We start from the raw sequence: 20,749 nt of genomic DNA, 5'->3' as shown, positions 1-20,749 counted from the left end.
GTAGAGGGCTGGGTTCCCGCGGGTCCTGACAGAGATCATTGCGGCGTTGTCTACATTTTTCATGCTGTGGGAGGTCAGACAGACAAATTTTGGGATTAAAATGTCCTACAGATTATTTGTAAACATTAATCTTTCTCCTTTGTATGTGTTACCCTACCTATTGTATTAAAATAACATAATATAAAAAATAATTTACACGCTCAGATTTCTCTGCTTCAACTTCAGTAGTCTACCTCTCCTATTTGGGCGTGAGAGTGCGTCTAGTCCTAGTTGGGCGTGAGAGTGTGTCTAGTCCTATTTGGGCGTGAGAGTGTGTCTAGTCCTAGTTGGGCCTGAGAGTGTGTCTAGTCCTAGTTGGGCCTGAGAGTGTGTCTAGTCCTAGTTGGGCGTGAGAGTGCGTCTAGTCCTATTTGGGCGTGAGAGTGTGTCTAGTCCTATTTGGGCCTGAGAGTGCGTCTAGTCCTATTTGGGCGTGAGAGTGTGTCTAGTCCTAGTTGGGCGTGAGAGTGTGTCTAGTCCTAGTTGGGCGTGAGAGTGTGTCTAGTCCTAGTTGGGCGTGAGAGTGTGTCTAGTCCTAGTTGGGCGTGAGAGTGTGTCTAGTCCTATTTGGACGTGAGAGTGTGTCTAGTCCTAGTTGGGCCTGAGAGTGCGTCTAGTCCTATTTGGGCGTGAGAGTGTGTCTAGTCCTAGTTGGGCGTGAGAGTGTGTCTAGTCCTAGTTGGGCCTGAGAGTGCGTCTAGTCCTATTTGGGCCTGAGAGTGCGTCTAGTCCTAGTTGGGCGTGAGAGTGTGTCTAGTCCTATTTGGGCCTGAGAGTGGTGACTGGGGTTGGGTTGGCTGGCAGGTGACTGGGGTTGGGTTGGCTGGCTGGTGACTGGGGTTGGGTTGGCTGGCTGGTGACTGGGGTTGGGTTGGCTGGCAGGTGACTGGGGTTGGGTTGGCTGGCAGGTGACTGGGGTTGGGTTGGCTGGCAGGTGACTGGGGTTGGGTTGGCTGGCTGGTGACTGGGGTTGGGTTGGCTGGCAGGTGACTGGGGTTGGGTTGGCTGGCAGGTGACTGGGGTTGGGTTGGCTGGCTGGTGACTGGGGTTGGGTTGGCTGACAGGTGACTGGGGTTGGGTTGGCTGGCAGGTGACTGGGGTTGGGTTGGCTGGCGGGTGACTGGGGTTGGGTTGGCTGGTGGGTGACTGGGGTTGGGTTGGCTGGCGGGTGCCTGGGGTTGGGTTGGCTGGCGGGTGACTGGGGTTGGGTTGGCTGGCGGGTGACTGGGGTTGGGTTGGGTTGGCTGGCGGGTGACTGGGGTTGGGTTGGGTTGGCTGGTGGATGACTGGGGTTGGGTTGGCTGGCAGGTGACTGGGGTTGGGTTGGCTGGCAGGTGACTGGGGTTGGGTTGGGTTGGCAGGTGACTTGGGGTGGGTTGGGTTGGCTGGCGAGTGACTGGGGTTGGGTTGACTGGCGGGTGACTGGGGTTGGGTTGGCTGGCGGGTGACTGGGGTTGGGTTGGCTGGCGGGTGACTGGGGTTGGGTTGGCTGGCGGGTGACTGGGGTTGGGTTGGCTGGCGGGTGACTGGGGTTGGGTTGGCTGGCGGGTGACTGGGGTTGGGTTGGCTGGCGGGTGACTGGGGTTGGGTTGGCTGGCGGGTGACTGGGGTTGGGTTGGCTGGGGGGTGACTGGGGTTGGGTTGGCTGGGGGGTGACTGGGGTTGGGTTGGCTGGCGGGTGACTGGGGTTGGGTTGGGTTGGCTGGCGGGTGACTGGGGTTGGGTTGGGTTGGCTGGCGGGTGACTGGGGTTGGGTTGGGTTGGCTGGCGGGTGACTGGGGTTGGGTTGGGTTGGCTGGCGGGTGACTGGGGTTGGGTTGGCTGGCAGGTGACTGGGGTTGGGTTGGGTTGGCTGGCGGGTGACTGGGGTTGGGTTGGGTTGGCTGGCAGGTGACTGAGGTTGGGTTGGGTTGGCTGGCAGGTGACTGAGGTTTGGTTGGGTTGGCTGGCAGGTGACTTGGGTTGGGTTGGCTGGCAGGTGACTGAGGTTGGGTTGGCTGGCAGGTGACCTGGGTTGGGTTGGCTGGCAGGTGACCTGGGTTGGGTTGGCTGGCAGGTGACCTGGGGTTGGGTTGGGTTGGTTGGGTGGGGTTGGGTTGGGTTGGCTGGCAGGTGACTGGGGTTGGGTTGGCTGGCAGGTGACCTGGGGTTGGGTTGGCTGTCGGATGACTGGGGTTGGGTTGGGTTGGCTGGCAGGTGACTGGGGTTGGGTTGGCTAGCAGGTGACTGAGGTTGGGTTGGCTGGCAGGTGACGGGTTGGGTTTGGTGGCAGGTGACCTGGGTTGGGTTGGCTGGCTGGCAGGTGACTGGGGTTGGGTTGGCTGGCAGGTGACCTGGGTTGGGTTGGCTGGCAGGTGACTGGGGTTGGGTTGGGTTGGCTGGCAGGTGACTGGGGTCGGGTTGGGTTGGCTGGCAGGTGACTGGGGTTGGGTTGGGTTGGCTGGCAGGTGACTGGGGTTGGGTTGGCTGGCGGATGACTGGGGTTGGGTTGGCTGGCGGATGACTGGGGTTGGGTTGGTTGGCGGGTGACTGGGGTTGGGTTGGTTGGCGGGTGACTGGGGTTGGGTTGGCTGGCAGGTGACTGGGGTTGGGTTGGGTTGGCTGGCAAGTGACTGGGGTTGGGTTGGCTGGCAAGTGACTGGGGTTGGGTTGGCATGCAAGTGACCGGGGTTGGGTTGGCTGGCAGGTGACTTGGGTTGGTTGGCAGGTGACTGGGGTTGGGTTGGGTTGGCTGGCAGGTGACCGGGGTTGGGTTGTACCCATGTTGAGTGTGTCCCACCATGTGATTGGCTGGTCCTGACCCATGTTGAGTGTGTCCCACCACGTGATTGGCTGGTCCTGACCCATGTTGAGTGTGTCCCACCATGTGATTGGCTGTATTCTCCTGTTTGTCCAGGGATGACGTGCAGGAAAGCCACCGACCCGGTAGACTGGTCTCCTCTGGTTCTTGGCCTGCTCACTCTGCTGAAGCAGTTCCACTCCAGATACACAGAGCAGTTCCTGGCTCTCATTGGGCAATTCATACGCTCTGTCATGGAACAGTGCACCAGGTACGTTTTGATTGATTGATTTGTTGATTGGTTGATTTGTTGATTGATTGATTTGTTGAGTGATTTATTGATTTGTTGAGTGATTGATTTGTTTGATTGATTTGTTGAGTGATTGATTTGTTTGATTGATTGATTGATTTGTTGATTGATTGATTTGATTGTTTTGCCAGTTTAAAAACCTCACATATACACATTAATTTTAAGAGCGTAACAGTGATATCACAGTAAAGTCAGATTTATTTATATATAACACATGTAGTGCTAGTGAACGTTGCCCAAGGCTGCTATTTCAAACAGCTCTTTCCTGCAACAAAAAAACAAACGTTACCTCCATAGATCTAATCTGTATAAATACAATTTGAATGCAAAAAAATGTAAGTACATTTTGTGGATCACTGTGTTATTATATGTGGATTATATTCTGCTTCAAATTGAATGAAATGTAGATTTTTGGTAAATAATTATTTTCCAGTCAGAAGATCCCGGACATGCCGTCCGACGTGGTGGGAGCTCTGATGTTTCTGGAGGATTACGTACGCTACACCAAACTGCCTCGCAAGGTAGGATTAGATTAGGATTAGATTAGGATTAGATTAGGATTGGATTAGGATTAGGATTGGATTAGATTAGATTAGGATTAGATTAGGATCAGGATTGGATTAGGATTGGATTAGATTAGGATTGGATTAGGACTAGATTAGGTTTAGATTAGGATTGGATTAGGGTTGGATTAGGGTTGGATTGGATTAGATTTGGATTAGATTTGGATTAGGGTTGGATTGGATTGGATTAGGATTAGATTAGGATTAGCAACAACACCCATGGGGGGGGGGGGGGAAACTATAGATATTCATCTGGAATATTACATTTTACATGCATATAATAATCTGTTGTTGTTTTTCTGTCTTTAAAGGTGGCCGAGGCCCACGTGCCAAGTTTCATCTTTGACGAGTTCAGGACAGTCCTGTGAAGATCTAGACAAAGGCCTCGAGTTCAGGACAGTCCTGTGAAGATCTAGACAAAGGCCTCGAGTTCAGGACAGTCCTGTGAAGATCTAGACAAAGGCCTCGAGTTCAGGACAGTCCTGTGAAGATCTAGACAAAGGCCTCGAGTTCAGGACAGTCCTGTGAAGATCTAGACAAAGGCCTCGAGTTCAGGACGGACCTGTGAAGATCTAGACAAAGGCCTCGAGTTCAGGACGGACCTGTGAAGATCTAGACAAAGGCCTCGAGTTCAGGACAGTCCTGTGAAGATCTAGACAAAGGACTCTTGGTTTAACTTTCTGTTGATTCATTCATTTTGACTTTAATTAATCTCTTGGTTACGTAATGACCTTTAATGTGCTAATGCTTTAGTAACACTGTAAATAGTTGAATGGTTTTTAATAACATCAGGTGTTACCAGCTTTGGTATAATGTCACCGTGGTAATATGTCATTCATTAAATACAAAAGAGGCTTTGAATAAATATAATGGTATATAATTTTGTTGATTTTTAGATTTTTTTTATTTTATATAACAGAACTTTTTTTTAAACATTTTAAAATCCAAGCAATTTACAGTAAGTTTTTGGTGTCTTTTTATTTTGAAGAAATGTCTGGCTGGACTTCCTCCTCCTTCAATGAGACTGGATTCATTGGTCCAGATCCTGTCCGACTACATGAGCAGATGTTGCATCGACCGTCAACCAATGGTTGCGTGCCACGTCATAAACTGTGTCGCCTGGCCATCATAAAACACATTGATATATCATATAATGTGGATCCTAATAGTTTCCTCAGCATACTAGAGCTGGTGCGACATTCTGTATAATATTTAAAAATATATATACAAATCCTTCAATAGCATCAACCTATTTCATGTTACAAAAAAACAGGCAAAATGTTGACAAAATTAAAAGCTGCTTAGCTCCCAGTCTCTCCCGTTTTTAATTCAACACAGGTCGCTTGGACCGTGGTGTTCTCAGTCCTTTCTCTCGTCTCCTGATCGAGATGCTGAACACAGGAGTAGAAAACCACGAGGGGGAATGATTGGTATCTACCCCGATACCTGATGTTAATCTGTTCAACATGACAACATGGTAACTAATACATGTGGTGTAGTTACTTGAGTTTTAGACAAAGCAGCAATCTAAGTCCCCTGACTTGGTGTCCAGTATATGTGTGGGTACAGGGGTTACCTGACTTGGTGTCAGGTGTCTGTGTGGGTACAGGGGTTACCTGACTTGGTATCAAGTGTCTGTGTGGGTACAGGGGTTACCTGACTTGGTATCAAGTGTCTGTGTGGGTACAGGGGTTACCTGACTTGGTATCAAGTGTATGTGTGGTTACAGGGGTTACCTGACTTGGTATCAAGTGTCTGTGTGGGTATAGGGGTTAACTGACTTGGTGTCCAGTATATGGGGTTACCTAACCTGGTGTCAAGTGTCTGTGTGGGTACAGGGGTTAACTGACTTGGTGTCCAGTGTCTGTGTGGGTACAGGGGTTAACTGACTTGTTGTCCAGTGTCTGTGTGGGTACAGAGGTTTCCTCTATATGCTGTATAGTGAGTGATATGTATAGATATACCATTTCTAGAAGTCATATTCCTCATCTAATCTTGACATGTTATGAGTTGAGATTTGGAAGGATGGCCTCGAGATTAGACCACATAGGTTAATGTAGCCCATCACAGGCCCCTGATCCTGTGCAGGGAAGTATTTTGGAGTGGACTGTGATTGAATAAGTATGATTAATAAATATATTTATTAATTTAATTTATATTCATTTATTTTGTAATGTTTTTTTTAGTTTACGTTTTTTATTTTGTATGATATCGTTTTCCCTCTTTCCCGAAATTGTATTCTTATTATTATTAATAGTTATCAATAATGTTGTTATTATCTTATTCAATACCCCGTCCAGCTGGTGGCGATAATGCACTCCTAACAGTGGATGCCAACCGCCGTTCAACCACATCGAAGAAGAAGAAGATTTAGACCACCTCAAGAGGAACCGGAAACGAGAACAAACTTTTCCCGGTAATTTTACGCAGCTAAAGTTGTTTAGTATTTTCTCTTATTTAGACACCAACACATTAAAGAACACGTCTACAACCTGTAAAAACCATCCCAGCGAGGAAAGTCGTGAGGTTAGCGAGCTATTTATTGGCACGCTCTTGCTTAGCCGCCAATAGTTAGTGATTATAGCGTAACGTTAACCGGCTGGCCAGGTATCAACATAGCCAGTCAGTGCACTTGTTGGTGATACGTGGATTCAACCTGAAGGTAGCTACAGATAACTTGTTTTGTGACCGTATGCAGGTTATTATTCCAACTTTGCTCTAACGTTAAGTCGACTACACAAGGTCTCTGTGAGCAACTGAATCAGGTGTGTTTTGAGCAAGGCTGGAACAAAAACCTGCACACCAGTTCTCCAGGGATTAGGGTTGGACATCCTGGCATCTGCTCCAATATACCGAGGGTGGCTTGATTCATTATAACCAGGACCCTGTGTTTTGGTTAATTCATTATAACCAGGTCCCTGTGTTTTGGTTAATCGTGTGGATTCATTCTAGCTAGGTCCCTGTGTTTTGGTTAATCGTGTTGATTCACTATAACTAGGACCCTGTGTTTTGGTTAATCGTGTTAATTCATTATAACTAGGACCCTGTGTTTTGATTGATTCATTATAACCAGGTCCCTGTGCTTTGGTTGATTCATTATAACCAGGTCCCTGTGTTTTGGTTAATCGTGTTGATTCATTATAACTAGGACCCTGTGTTTTGGTTAATCGTGTTGATCCATTATAACTAGGTCCCTGTGTTTTGGTTAATCGTGTTGATTCATTATAACCAGGACCCTGTGTTTTGGTTCATTCATTATAACTAGGACCCTGTGTTTTGGTTGATTCATTATAACCAGGACCCTGTGTTTTGGTTAATCATGTTGATTCATTATAACTAGGTCCCTGTGTTTTGGTTAATCATGTTGATTCATTATAACTAGGTCCCTGTGTTTTGGTTAATCGTGTTGATTCATTATAACTAGGTCCCTGTGTTTTGGTTAATCGTGTTGATTCATTATAACCAGGACCCTGTGTTTTGGTTAATCACGTTGATTCATTATAACCAGGACCCTGTGTTTTGGTTAATCACGTTGATTCATTATAACTAGGACCTTGTGTTTTGGTTAATCATGTTGATTCATTATAACTAGGTCCCTGTGTTTTGGTATTTTTTTAAATTGGAAGCCTTTTCTAAAAATTTGAATTAGAACAAAAATGAAAGCAGTTGTCTGAGGATGTTTCTGGACCATCTGACATGAAAAAGAAACAGGACCGTTTGATTCCAAATCTTTTAAATAAAGTTAAAAAAAAAAAAACAATGTCATGTGACAAACACGATTAACCAAAACACAAAGGGACCTAATATTCTAACAACTTAACATCTCTTGTTTCAGATACTTTCTCATGTTTTAGATTTCAACATGTCCTTGAGTGCAGTCCACTCCACACTGTCTAGTCTGAAAACATGTCAGGCAGATATTGGAACGGGGATGGACATTGTGACCGACGTCGCTCTGGACGTGGCAGAAACAGCAGGTAGGTTAGTGGCACGTCTCTATCAGAGAGACACTTGTGGCAGAAACAGCAGGTAGGTTAGTGGCACGTCTCTATCAGAGAGACACTTGTGGCAGAAACAGCAGGTAGGTTAGTGGCACGTCTCTATCAGAGAGACACTTGTGGCAGAAACAGCAGGTAGGTTAGTGGCACGTCTCTATCAGAGAGACACGTGTGGCAGAAACAGCAGGTAGGTTAGTGGCACGTCTCTATCAGAGAGACACGTGTGGCAGAAACAGCAGGTAGGTTAGTGGCACGTCTCTATCAGAGAGACACTTGTGGCAGAAACAGCAGGTAGGTTAGTGGCACGTCTCTATCAGAGAGACACGTGTGGCAGAAACAGCAGGTAGGTTAGTGGCACGTCTCTATCAGAGAGACACGTGTGGCAGAAACAGCAGGTAGGTTAGTGGCACGTCTCTATCAGAGAGACACTTGTGGCAGAAACAGCAGGTAGGTTAGTGGCACGTCTCTATCAGAGAGACACGTGTGGCAGAAACAGCAGGTAGGTTAGTGGCACGTCTCTATCAGAGAGACACTTGTGGCAGAAACAGCAGGTAGGTTAGTGGCACGTCTCTATCAGAGAGACACTTGTGGCAGAAACAGCAGGTAGGTTAGTGGCACATCTCTATCAGAGAGACACTTGTGGCAGAAACAGCAGGTAGGTTAGTGGCACGTCTCTATCAGAGAGACACGTGTGGCAGAAACAGCAGGTAGGTTAGTGGCACGTCTCTATCAGAGAGACACTTGTGGCAGAAACAGCAGGTAGGTTAGTGGCACGTCTCTATCAGAGAGACACGTGTGGCAGAAACAGCAGGTAGGTTAGTGGCACGTCTCTATCAGAGAGACACTTGTGGCAGAAACAGCAGGTAGGTTAGTGGCACGTCTCTATCAGAGAGACACTTGTGGCAGAAACAGCAGGTAGGTTAGTGGCACGTCTCTATCAGAGAGACACGTGTGGCAGAAACAGCAGGTAGGTTAGTGGCACGTCTCTATCAGAGAGACACGTGTGGCAGAAACAGCAGGTAGGTTAGTGGCACGTCTCTATCAGAGAGACACTTGTGGCAGAAACAGCAGGTAGGTTAGTGGCACGTCTCTATCAGAGAGACACTTGTGGCAGAAACAGCAGGTAGGTTAGTGGCACGTCTCTATCAGAGAGACACGTGTGGCAGAAACAGCAGGTAGGTTAGTGGCACGTCTCTATCAGAGAGACACTTGTGGCAGAAACAGCAGGTAGGTTAATGGCACATCTCTATCAGAGAGACACTTGACTGTGCTGGTAATATCTTTGTCGAATCCTTCTCACTGGACAGGCTCTTTGTGTGTATGTAGTCAACGGGACTGACTGACTGACTGACTGACTGTCTGACTGTCTGACTGACTGACTGACTGACTGACTGATTGACCGACCGACCGACCGACCGACCGACCGACCGACCGACCGGCTAGGAAGTGGAAGTGGTTCACACAAGGATGTCACTTGAGGATTTTGGTATGTTGACGTTTTTACGAGCCCAGGTCAAACATCTGTGCCGTGTGATATTTGAAAATATTAAATCTCTCACATTTTCAACTAGCCCGGTCTGGAAAGCACTAGCCAGCAGGCTAATTGGATACATTTTCTACTAGCTCGGTCTGGAAAGCACTAGCCAGCAGGCTAGTTGGACACATTTTCTACTAGCCCGGTCTGGAAAGCACTAGCCAGCAGGCTAGTTGGACACATTTTCTACTAGCTCGGTCTGGAAAGCACTAGCCAGCAGGCTAGTTGGACACATTTTCTACTAGCCCGGTCTGAAAAGCACTAGCCAGCAGGTTAGTTGGACACATTTTCTACTAGCTCGGTCTGGAAAGCACTAGCCAGCAGGCTAGTTGGACACATTTTCTACTAGCCCGGTCTGAAAAGCACTAGCCAGCAGGTTAGTTGGACACATTTTCTACTAGCCCGGTCTGACAAGCACTAGCCAGCAGGCTAGTTGGATACATTTTCTACTAGCTGGGTCTGGAAAGCACTAGCCAGCAGACTAGTTGGACACATTTTCTACTAGCCCGGTCTGGAAAGCACTAGCCAGCAGGCTAGTTGGACACATGTTCTACTAGCCCGGTCCGAAAAGCACTAGCCAGCATGCTAGTTGGACACATTTTCTACTAGCTCGGTCTGAAAAGCACTAGCCAGCAGGCTAGTTGGACACATTTTCTACTAGCCCGGTCTGAAAAGCACTAGCCAGCAGGCTAGTTGGACACATTTTCTACTAGCTCGGTCTGAAAAGCACTAGCCAGCAGGCTAGTTGGACACATTTTCTACTAGCCCGGTCTGGAAAGCACTAGCCAGCAGGCTAGTTGGACACATTTTCTACTAGCCCGGTCTGGAAAGCACTAGCCAGCAGGCTAGTTGGATACATTTTCTACTAGCCCGGTCTGGAAAGCACTAGCCAGCAGGCTAGTTGGACACATTTTCTACTAGCCCGGTCTGGAAAGCACTTGCCAGCAGGCTAGTTGGAGACATTTTCTATTAGCCCGGTCTGGAAAGCACTAGCCAGCAGGCTAGTTGGACACATTTTCTACTAGCCCGGTCTGGAAAGCAGTAGCCAGCAGGCTAGTTGGACACATTTTCTACTAGCCCGGTCTGGAAAGCACTAGCCAGCAGGCTAGTTGGACACATTTTCTACTAGCCCGGTCCGAAAAGCACTAGCCAGCAGGCTAGTTGGACACATTTTCTACTAGCTCGGTCTGGAAAGCACTAGCCAGCAGGCTAGTTGGACACATTTTCTACTAGCTCGGTCTGGAAAGCACTTGCCAGCAGGCTAGTTGGACACATTTTCTACTAGCCTGGTCTGGAAAGCACTTGCCAGCAGACTAGTTGGACACATTTTCTACTAGCCCGGTCTGGAAAGCACTAGCCAGCAGGCTAGTTGGACACATTTTCTACTAGCCCGGTCCGAAAAGCACTAGCCAGCAGGCTAGTTGGACACATTTTCTACTAGCTCGGTCTGGAAAGCACTAGCCAACAGGCTAGTTGGACACATTTTCTACTAGCCCGGTCTGGAAAGCACTAGCCAGCAGGCTAGTTGGACACATTTTCTACTAACCCGGTCTGGAAAGCACTAGCCAGCAGGCTAGTTGGACACATTTTCTACTAGCTCGGTCTGAAAAGCACTAGCCAACAGGCTAGTTGGACACGTGTTCTACTAGCTCGGTTTGGAAAGCACTAGCCAGCAGGCTAGTTGGACACATTTTCTACTTGCACGGTCTGAAAAGCACTAGCCAGCAGGCTAGTTGGACACATTTTCTACTAGCTCGGTCTGAAAAGCACTAGCCAACAGGCTAGTTGGACACGTGTTCTACTAGCTCGGTTTGGAAAGCACTAGCCAGCAGGCTAGTTGGACACATTTTCTACTTGCACGATCTGAAAAGCACTTGCCAGCAGACTAGTTGGACACATTTTCTACTAGCCCGGTCTGGAAAGCACTAGCCAGCAGGCTAGTTGGACACATTTTCTACTAGCCCGGTCTGGAAAGCACTAGCCAGCAGGCTAGTTGGACACATTTTCTACTAGCCCGGTCTGGAAAGCACTAGCCAGCAGTCTAGTTGGACACATTTTCTACTAGCCCGGTCTGGAAAGCACTAGCCAGCAGTCTAGTTGGACACATTTTCTACTAGCTCGGTCTGAAAAGCACTAGCCAACAGGCTAGTTGGACACGTGTTCTACTAGCTCGGTTTGGAAAGCACTAGCCAGCAGGCTAGTTGGACACATTTTCTACTAGCCCGGTCCGAAAAGCACTAGCCAGCAGGCTAGTTGGACACACATTCTACTATACAGAGCTATGGAATGCTGTCTACCATTTGGTAGCTTGTGTCACCATAACAACAGTATACAGAGCTATGGAATGCTGTCTACCATTTGGTAGCTTGTGTCACCATAACAACAGTATACAGAGCTATGGAATGCTGTCTACCATTTGGTAGCTTGTGTCACCATAACAACAGTATACAGGGCTATGGAATGCTGTCTAACATTTGGAAGCTTGTCACCATAACAAACAGTATACAGAGATATGAATAATTTAGTATGATGTGATGATTATTACAGGAACTGAGAATGATGCAGTCCTGAAGAAGCTGGAGGTGATGATGCTGGAGTGTGCCAAACTGGACCAGGAGATCAACTGCTTCGTTGAGGTGGTGAACTGTGTCACTGCAGAGGTGAAGTACTGAACTGCAGGGGTCAAAGTTCATTTTCTGTCGGATGGATTCTGGAGATAAGTGTGGATCCTCAAACGGCAGTGTGTAGCCTACTGTAGCTGTTGGATAAGGAATTACAATCTTCTACGTTATCACTCAGAATGCCACTTTCCAGTGATACTAGTCATGTAATGGTGGTATTAAACTAAACCTGACAATAGATGATCTATTTACCTAGTCCTGTAATGGTGTTATTATAGACAATAGATGATCTATTTACCTAGTCCTGTAATGGTGTTATTATAGACAATAGATTATATATTTACCTAGTCATGTTATTAAACTAAACCAGACAATAGATGATCTATTTACCTAGTCCTGTAATGGTGTTATTATAGACAATAGATGATCTATTTACCTAGTCCTGTAATGGTGTTATTATAGACAATAGATTATCTATTTACCTAGTCCTGTAATGGTGTTATTAAACTAAACCAGTCAATAGATGATCTATTTACCTAGTCCTGTAATGGTGTTATTATAGACAATAGATGATCTATTTACCTAGTCCTGTAATGGTGTTATTATAGACAATAGATGATCTAGTTACCTAGTCCTGTAATGGTGTTATTATAGACAATAGATGATCTATTTACCTAGTCCTGTAATGGTGTTATTATAGACAATAGATGATCTATTTACCTAGTCCTGTAATGGTGTTATTATAGACAATAGATTATCTATTTACCTAGTCCTGTAATGGTGTTATTAAACTAAACCAGTCAATAGATGATCTATTTACCTAGTCCTGTAATGGTGTTATTATAGACAATAGATGATCTATTTACCTAGTCCTGTAATGGTGTTATTATAGACAATAGATGATCTATTTACCTAGTCCTGTAATGGTGTTATTATAGACAATAGATGATCTAGTTACCTAGTCCTGTAATGGTGTTATTATAGACAATAGATGATCTATTTACCTAGTCCAAATATATTGATGAAAGTCACCTTGTCCTAGAGATATATTGATAAAAGTCACCTTGTCCTAGAGATATATTGATAAAAGTCACCTTGTCCTAGAGATATATTGATAAAAGTCACCTTGTCCTAGAGATATATTGATAAAAGTCACCTTGTCCTGGAGATATATTGATAAAAGTCACCTTGTCCTAGAGATATATTGATAAAAGTCACCTTGTCCTAGAGATCTATTGATAAAAGTCACCTTGTCCTAGAGATATATTGATAAAAGTCACCTTGTCCTAGAGATATATTGATAAAAGTCACCTTGTCCTAGAGATATATTGATAAAAGTCACCTTGTCCTAGAGATATATTGATAAAAGTCACCTTGTCCTAGAGATCTATTGATAAAAGTCACCTTGTCCTGGAGATATATTGATAAAAGTCACCTTGTCCTGGAGATATATTGATAAAAGTCACCTTGTCCTAGAGATATATTGATAAAAGTCACCTTGTCCTGGAGATCTATTGATAAAAGTCACCTTGTCCTAGAGATATATTGATAAAAGTCACCTTGTCCTAGAGATATATTGATAAAAGTCACCTTGTCCTAGAGATATATTGATAAAAGTCACCTTGTCCTAGAGATATATTGATAAAAGTCACCTTGTCCTAGAGATATATTGATAAAAGTCACCTTGTCCTAGAGATATATTGATAAAAGTCACCTTGTCCTAGAGATATATTGATAAAAGTCACCTTGTCCTAGAGATATATTGATAAAAGTCACCTTGTCCTAGAGATATATTGATAAATGTCACCTTGTCCTATAGAGATTGACATGGTAATTAAAATGCCACACCGGGGTAAACTACACCAAACACAGGCCTTATTTCAACTGTTTCTAAAATCCCCTATAGGGGGGGAAAATGAATGGTGAGAGAAAGATTGGAACCATTTCCCTGTTTTTGACCCGCTAGGTTTTATGGGTATTATGACACCACCTCCACGGTGGGGCTCTATAACACCCAGGTCGTATTCCTTTGGCACCAGACTTATCGAAGCAGTCTGAAACAGGGAGGGACTAACTGATCATCTGAAACAGGGAGGGACTAACTGATCGTCTGAAACGGGGAGGGACTAACTGATCGTCTGAAACAGGGAGGGACTAACTGATCGTCTGAAACAGGGAGGGACTAACTGATCGTCTGAAACAGGGAGGGACTAACTGATCGTCTGAAACAGGGAGGGACTAACTGATCAGCTGAAACAGGGAGGGACTAACTGATCAGCTGAAACAGGGAGGGACTAACTGATCAGCTGAAAAGGGGAGGGACTAACTGATCAGCTGAAAAAGGGAGGGACTAACTGATCGTCTGAAACAGGGAGGGACTAACTGATCGTCTGAAACAGGGAGGGACTAACTGATCGTCTGAAACAGGGAGGGACTAACTGATCGTCTGAAACAGGGAGGGACTAACTGATCGTCTGAAACAGGGAGGGACTGTTTTTATTTTCCATTGCAAAACTTTTTGCTACGGTGTTCACGAATGAGCACCTGTCTTCCCCCCCCCCCCCCCCAGAGCACCTGTCTGCCCCCCTAGAGCACCTGTCTGCCCCCCCAGAGCACCTGTCTGCCCCCCTAGAGCACCTGTCTGCCCCCCCTAGAGCACATGTCTGCCCCCCCTAGAGCACATGTCTGCCCCCCCCTAGAGCACATGTCTGCCCCCCCCTAGAGCACATGTCTGCCCCCCCCTAGAGCACATGTCTGCCCCCCCCTAGAGCACCTGTCTGCCCCCCCAGAGCACCTGTCTGCCCCCCCCTAGACCACCTGTCTGTCCCACCCCCTAGACCACCTGTCTGCCCCCCCTAGAGCACCTGTCTGCCCCCCCTAGAGCACCTGTCTGCCCCCCCTAGAGCACCTGTCTGCCCCCCCTAGAGCACCTGTCTGCCCCCCCTAGAGCACCTGTCTGCCCCCCCTAGAGCACCTGTCTGCCCCCCCTAGAGCACCTGTCTGCCCCCCCTAGAGCACATGTCTGCCCCCCCTAGAGCACCTGTCTGCCCCCCCCTAGACCACCTGTCTGTCCCCCCCCCTAGACCACCTGTCTGCCCCCCCTAAAGCACCTGTCTGCCGGCCCCCAGCACCTGTCTGCCCCCCCCAGCACCTGTCTGATGTCACCTGCCTCCTGTTCTCCAGGTGAGGAACCAAGAGCCCGAGGCCATGTTCAGACTGAAGTCTCTGGTGAAGGAGAAGTTCACTGAGAGACACGGCAGTCTGTCTGAGGGAGAGCTACAGAACCACGTCAAGCTGGTCAGCTTTAAGGAGAACGTCAGAAACGCACTCAAAACAGGTGAGGCACGCACACACACACACGCACACACACACACACACACACACACACACACACTAGTTGTATGTAGACTAGCAGCATGTCCCACATGGTGACTGGTAACCTGTCTTGTGTGTATGTTCTGTCTCCATCAGTGAACCCTGAGGCAGCAGAGAATATGGAGGAGGAGCTGGATGAGGATGTTGCTGTGACGCAGAGTGAGGTTAACTTCACCTGTCCCCTGACTCAGGTTGGTCTCAGTATCTAACCTGTCCCCTGACTCAGGTTGGTCTCTCTCCTCCTGTCAGTATCTAACCTGTCCCCTGACTCAGGTTGGTCTCTCCTCCTCCTGTCAGTATCTAACCTGTCCCCTGACTCAGGTTGGTCTCTCTCCTCCTGTCAGTATCTAACCTGTCCCCTGACTCAGGTTGGTCTCTCCTCCTCCTGTCAGTATCTAACCTGTCCCCTGACTCAGGTTGGTCTCTCCTCCTCCTGTCAGTATCTAACCTGTCCCCTGACTCAGGTTGGTCTCTCCTCCTCCTGTCAGTATCTAACCTGTCCCCTGACTCAGGTTGGTCTCTCCTCCTCCTGTCAGTATCTAACCTGTCCCCTGACTCAGGTTGGTCTCTCTCCTCCTGTCAGTATCTAACCTGTCCCCTCACTCAGGTTGGTCTCTCTCCTCCTGTCAGTATCTAACCTGTCCCCTCACTCAGGTTGGTCTCTCTCCTCCTGTCAGTATCTAACCTGTCCCCTGACTCAGGTTGGTCTCTCCTCCTCCTGTCAGTATCTAACCTGTCCCCTGACTCAGGTTGGTCTCTCCTCCTCCTGTCAGTATCTAACCTGTCCCCTGACTCAGGTTGGTCTCTCCTCCTCCTGTCAGTATCTAACCTGTCCCCTGACTCAGGTTGGTCTCTCCTCCTCCTGTCAGTATCTAACCTGTCCCCTCACTCAGGTTGGTCTAGCCTGTCCCCTGACTCAGGTTGGTCTCTCTCCTCCTGTCAGTATCTAACCTGTCCCCTGACTCAGGTTGGTCTCTCTCCTCCTGTCAGTATCTAACCTGTCCCCTCACTCAGGTTGGTCTCTCCTCCTCCTGTCAGTAACTAGCCTGTCCCCTGACTCAGGTTGGTCTCTCTCCTCCTGTCAGTAACTAACCTGTCCCCTGACTCAGGTTGGTCTCTACTCCTGTCAGTAACTAACCTGTCCCCTGACTCAGGTTGGTCTCTCCTCCTCCTGTCAGTAACTAACCTGTCCCCTGACTCAGGTTGGTCTCTCTCCTCCTGTCAGTATCTAACCTGTCCCCTGACTCAGTTTGGTCTCTACTCCTCCTGTCAGTATCTAACCTGTCCCCTGACTCAGGTTGGTCTCTACTCTTCCTGTCAGTATCTAACCTGTCCCCTGACTCAGGTTGGTCTCTCTCCTCCTGTCAGTAACTAGCCTGTCCCCTGACTCAGGTTGGTCTCTACTCCTCCTGTCAGTATCTAACCTGTCCCCTGACTCAGGTCGGTCTCTCTCCTCCTGTCAGTAACTAGCCTGTCCCCTGACTGTTTGGTCTCTACTCCTCCTGTCAGTATCTAACCTGTCCCCTGACTCAGGTTGGTCTCTACTCCTCCTGTCAGTAACTTCACCTGTCCCCTGACTCAGGTTGGTCTCTCCTCCTCCTGTCAGTATCTAACCTGTCCCCTCAGGTTGGTCTCTACTCCTCCTGTCAGTATCTAACCTGTCCCCTCAGGTTGGTCTCTCTCTTCCTGTCAGTGTCTAACCTGTCCCCTCAGGTATGTCTTTCCCACTGTAAACTAATCTGCCCGGCAACAGGACAATAAAGCCTTACAGTCTGGTTGTGTCCATGTTGTTGTGTGGCCCTGCAGGTGGAGATGGTATGTCTTTCCCCCACTGTAAACTAATCTGCCCGGCAACAGGACAATAAAGCCTTACAGTCTGGTTGTGTCCATGTTGTTGTGTGGCCCTGCAGGTGGAGATGGTATGTCTTTCCCCCACTGTAAACTAATCTGCCCGGCAACAGGACAATAAAGCCTTACAGTCTGGTTGTGTCCATGTTGTTGTGTGGCCCTGCAGGTGGAGATGGTTAACCCAATGAAGAACAAGAAGTGTAACCACCACTACGACCGGGACGCCATTATGGGGATGATCAAGGCCAGGCAAAACCAGAAGAAGAAGTTACGGTGAGACGTGACGCTCCTGCTGTCTGGTTTAGTCAATTCATTTACACTCTGTTGTCTTGAGTCTGCCTGTTGCTATAGCACCTTGTCAATCAGGATGTGATGTCTCTCTGTCCTACCCCTGTTGCTATAGCACCTTGTCAATCAGGATGTGATGTCATCTCTCTGTCCTACCCTTGTTGCTATAACACCTTGTCAATCAGGATGTGATGTCATCTCTCTGTCCTACCCCTGTTGCTATAGCACCTTGTCAATCAGGATGTGATGTCTCTCTGTCCTACCCCTGTTGCTATAGCACCTTGTCAATCAGGATGTGATGTCATCTCTCTGTCCTACCCTTGTTGCTATAACACCTTGTCAATCAGGATGTGATGTCATCTCTCTGTCCTACCCCTGTTGCTATAGCACCTTGTCAATCAGGATGTGATGTCATCTCTCTGTCCTACCCCTGTTGCTATAGCACCTTGTCAATCAGGATGTGATGTCATCTCTCTGTCCTACCCTTGTTGCTATAACACCTTGTCAATCAGGATGTGATGTCATCTCTCTGTCCTACCCCTGTTGCTATAGCACCTTGTCAATCAGGATGTGATGTCGTCTCTCTGTCCTACCCTGTTGTTATAGCACCTTGTCAATCAGGATGTGATGTCGTCTCTCTGTCCTACCCTGTTATTGTTAGCACCTTGTCAATCAGGATGTGATGTCGTCTCTCTGTCCTACCCTGTTGTTATAGCACCTTGTCAATCAGGATGTGATGTCGTCTCACTGTCCTACCCCTGTTGCTATAGCACCTTGTCAATCAGGATGTGATGTCATCTCTCTGTCCTACCCCTGTTGCTATAGCACCTTGTCAATCAGGATGTGATGTCGTCTCTCTGTCCTACCCTGTTACTGTTAGCACCTTGTCAATCAGGATGTGATGTCGTCTCTCTGTCCTACCCTGTTACTGTTAGCACCTTGTCAATCAGGATGTGATGTCGTCTCTCTGTCCTACCCTGTTACTGTTAGCACCTTGTCAATCAGGATGTGATGTCGTCTCTCTGTCCTACCCTGCTGTTATAGCACCTTGTCAATCAGGATGTGATGTAGTCTCTCTGTCCTACCCTGTTACTGTTAGCACCTTGTCAATCAGGATGTGATGTCGTCTCTCTGTCCTACCCTGTTGCTATAGCACCTTGTCAATCAGGATGTGATGTCGTCTCTCTGTCCTACCCTGTTGCTATAGCACCTTGTCAATCAGGATGTGATGTCGTCTCTCTGTCCTACCCCTGTTGCTATAGCACCTTGTCAATCAGGATGTGATGTCGTCTCTCTGTCCTACCCGTTGCTATAGCACCTTGTCAATCAGGATGTGATGTCGTCTCTCTGTCCTACCCGTTACTATAGCACCTTGTCAATCAGGATGTGATGTCGTCTCTTTGTCCTACCCTGCTGTTATAGCACCTTGTCAATCAGGATGTGATGTCGTCTCTCTGTCCTACCCTGTTGCTATAGCACCTTGTCAATCAGGATGTGATGTCGTCTCTCTGTCCTACCCCTGTTGCTATAGCACCTTGTCAATCAGGATGTGATGTCGTCTCTCTGTCCTACCCTGTTGTTATAACACCTTGTCAAACAGGATGTGATGTCGTCTCTCTGTCCTACCCTGTTGTTATAGCACCTTGTCAAACAGGATGTGATGTCGTCTCTCTGTCCTACCCTGTTGCTATAGCACCTTGTCAATCAGGATGTGATGTCGTCTCTCTGTCCTACCCTGTTGCTATAGCACCTTGTCAATCAGGATGTGATGTTGTCTCTCTGTCCTACCCTGCTGTTATAGCACCTTGTCAATCAGGATGTGATGTCATCTCTCTGTCCTACCCTGTTGTTATAACACCTTGTCAAACAGGATGTGATGTCGTCTCTCTGTCCTACCCTGTTGTTATAGCACCTTGTCAATCAGGATGTGATGTCGTCTCTCTGTCCTACCCTGTTGCTATAGCACCTTGTCAATCAGGATGTGATGTCTCTCTGTCCTACCCTGTTGTTATAGCACCTTGTCAATCAGGATGTGATGTCGTCTCTCTGTCCTACCCTGTTGTTATAGCACCTTGTCAATCAGGATGTGATGTCGTCTCTCCGTCCTACCCCTGTTGCTATAGCACCTTGTCAATCAGGATGGGATGTCGTCTCTCTGTCCTACCCTTTTGCTATAGCACCTTGTCAATCAGGATGTGATGTCGTCTCTCCGTCCTACCCCTGTTGCTATAGCACCTTGTCAATCAGGATGGGATGTCGTCTCTCTGCCCTACCCTGTTGTTATAGCACCATGTCAATCAGGATGTGATGTCATCTCTCTGTCCTACCCCTGTTGCTATAGCACCTTGTCAATCAGGATGGGATGTCGTCTCTCTGTCCTACCCTGTTGCTATAGCACCTTGTTTTACACTTAAACAACTGTTGCAGTAAAACATTAGATTGATTCATTAGCATATTCCTTTTCTCCGTCCCACAGCTGTCCGGTGGTTGGCTGTGGCAACACGGACGTGAAGCAGGGAGACCTGATCCTAGATCAGATTATGAAGAGACAGATCCAGAAGAGGTAGACTACCAAAGGCATGATTCTGGGGTACGCCAACTCATCAAACCTGACAATAATAATTAGACTTTTATTTAATTGAGGAAAAAACATGACTTGTTGTTGTTGTTGTTGTGACCAGATGTTGCTGCTGTGTCTGATGGTATTTGTTGTTGTTGTGACCAGATGTTGCTGCTGTGTCTGATCGTATTTGTTCGTCACAGAATTGGACTATTCTGAAGTTTGATATAACAAAACCTTTATTTATACATTAGGGATTCATATTTATTAGTCAGTTCAATAAGGGGGGGGCAGGTAGCCTAGTGGTTAGGGGGGGGGGCAGGTAGCCTAGTGGTTAGAGGGGGGAGGGGCAGGTAGCCTAGTGGTTAGAGGGGGGGGGGGCAGGTAGCCTAGTGGTTAGAGGGGGTAGCCTAGTGGTTAGAGGGGGGGGGGGGGGCAGGTAGCCTAGTGGTTAGGGGGGGGGGGGGGCAGGTAGCCTAGTGGTTAGAGGGGGGGGGGGCAGGTAGCCTAGTGGTTAGAGGGGGTAGCCTAGTGGTTAGAGGGGGGGGGGGGGGGGGGCAGGTAGCCTAGTGGTTAGGGGGGGGGGGGGGGCAGGTAGCCTAGTGGTTAGAGGGGGGGGGGGCAGGTAGCCTAGTGGTTAGAGGGGGTAGCCTAGTGGTTAGAGGGGGGGGGGGGGGGGGCAGGTAGCCTAGTGGTTAGAGGGGGTAGCCTAGTGGTTAGAGGGGGGGGGGGCAGGTAGCCTAGTGGTTAGAGGGGGTAGCCTAGTGGTTAGAGGGGGGGGGGGCAGGTAGCCTAGTGGTTAGAGGGGGTAGCCTAGTGGTTAGAGGGGGGGGG

At 47.9% G+C, this 20,749-nt stretch overlaps 2 protein-coding genes across 4 annotated transcripts in view; both read left to right on the top strand.

Annotated features, from left to right (window-relative positions):
- The window catches only part of LOC139386492 (WASH complex subunit 5-like), a 34,574-nt gene extending 29,991 nt beyond the window's left edge, over positions 1-4,583 (top strand). The window contains exons 15-17 of the mRNA XM_071132064.1: positions 2,936-3,089; positions 3,562-3,649; positions 4,003-4,583. Coding sequence (XP_070988165.1) covers positions 2,936-3,089; positions 3,562-3,649; positions 4,003-4,059 — 299 coding nt within the window. The 3' untranslated portion in view covers positions 4,060-4,583. The remainder of the gene's footprint in view (positions 1-2,935; positions 3,090-3,561; positions 3,650-4,002) is intronic.
- Positions 4,584-6,088: 1,505 nt separating this feature from the next.
- On the top strand, positions 6,089-20,041 carry LOC139405618 (E3 SUMO-protein ligase NSE2-like). 3 transcript variants are annotated; one of them, XM_071148029.1, is made up of 7 exons: positions 6,089-6,107; positions 7,527-7,668; positions 11,771-11,883; positions 15,028-15,181; positions 15,316-15,410; positions 17,234-17,340; positions 19,832-20,041. In XM_071148029.1, the coding sequence occupies exons 2-7, from the start codon at positions 7,554-7,556 to the stop codon at positions 19,920-19,922; spliced, it is 675 nt and encodes a 224-aa protein (XP_071004130.1). In that variant the 5' UTR covers positions 6,089-6,107; positions 7,527-7,553; the 3' UTR covers positions 19,923-20,041. The 3 variants fall into 3 exon arrangements, with proteins under 3 accessions (XP_071004130.1, XP_071004129.1, XP_071004128.1); XM_071148028.1 differs by having other exon boundaries at positions 6,095-6,217; XM_071148027.1 differs by having other exon boundaries at positions 6,095-6,353.
- The last annotated feature ends 708 nt before the right edge of the window (positions 20,042-20,749 follow it).

The sequence above is a fragment of the Oncorhynchus clarkii genome, chromosome 3 (assembly GCF_045791955.1).
Source record: "Oncorhynchus clarkii lewisi isolate Uvic-CL-2024 chromosome 3, UVic_Ocla_1.0, whole genome shotgun sequence".
NCBI lineage: Eukaryota > Metazoa > Chordata > Actinopteri > Salmoniformes > Salmonidae > Oncorhynchus > Oncorhynchus clarkii.
The sequence above is the reverse complement of the archived record's forward strand: the minus strand, read 5'-3'. Positions and strand labels throughout refer to the sequence as shown.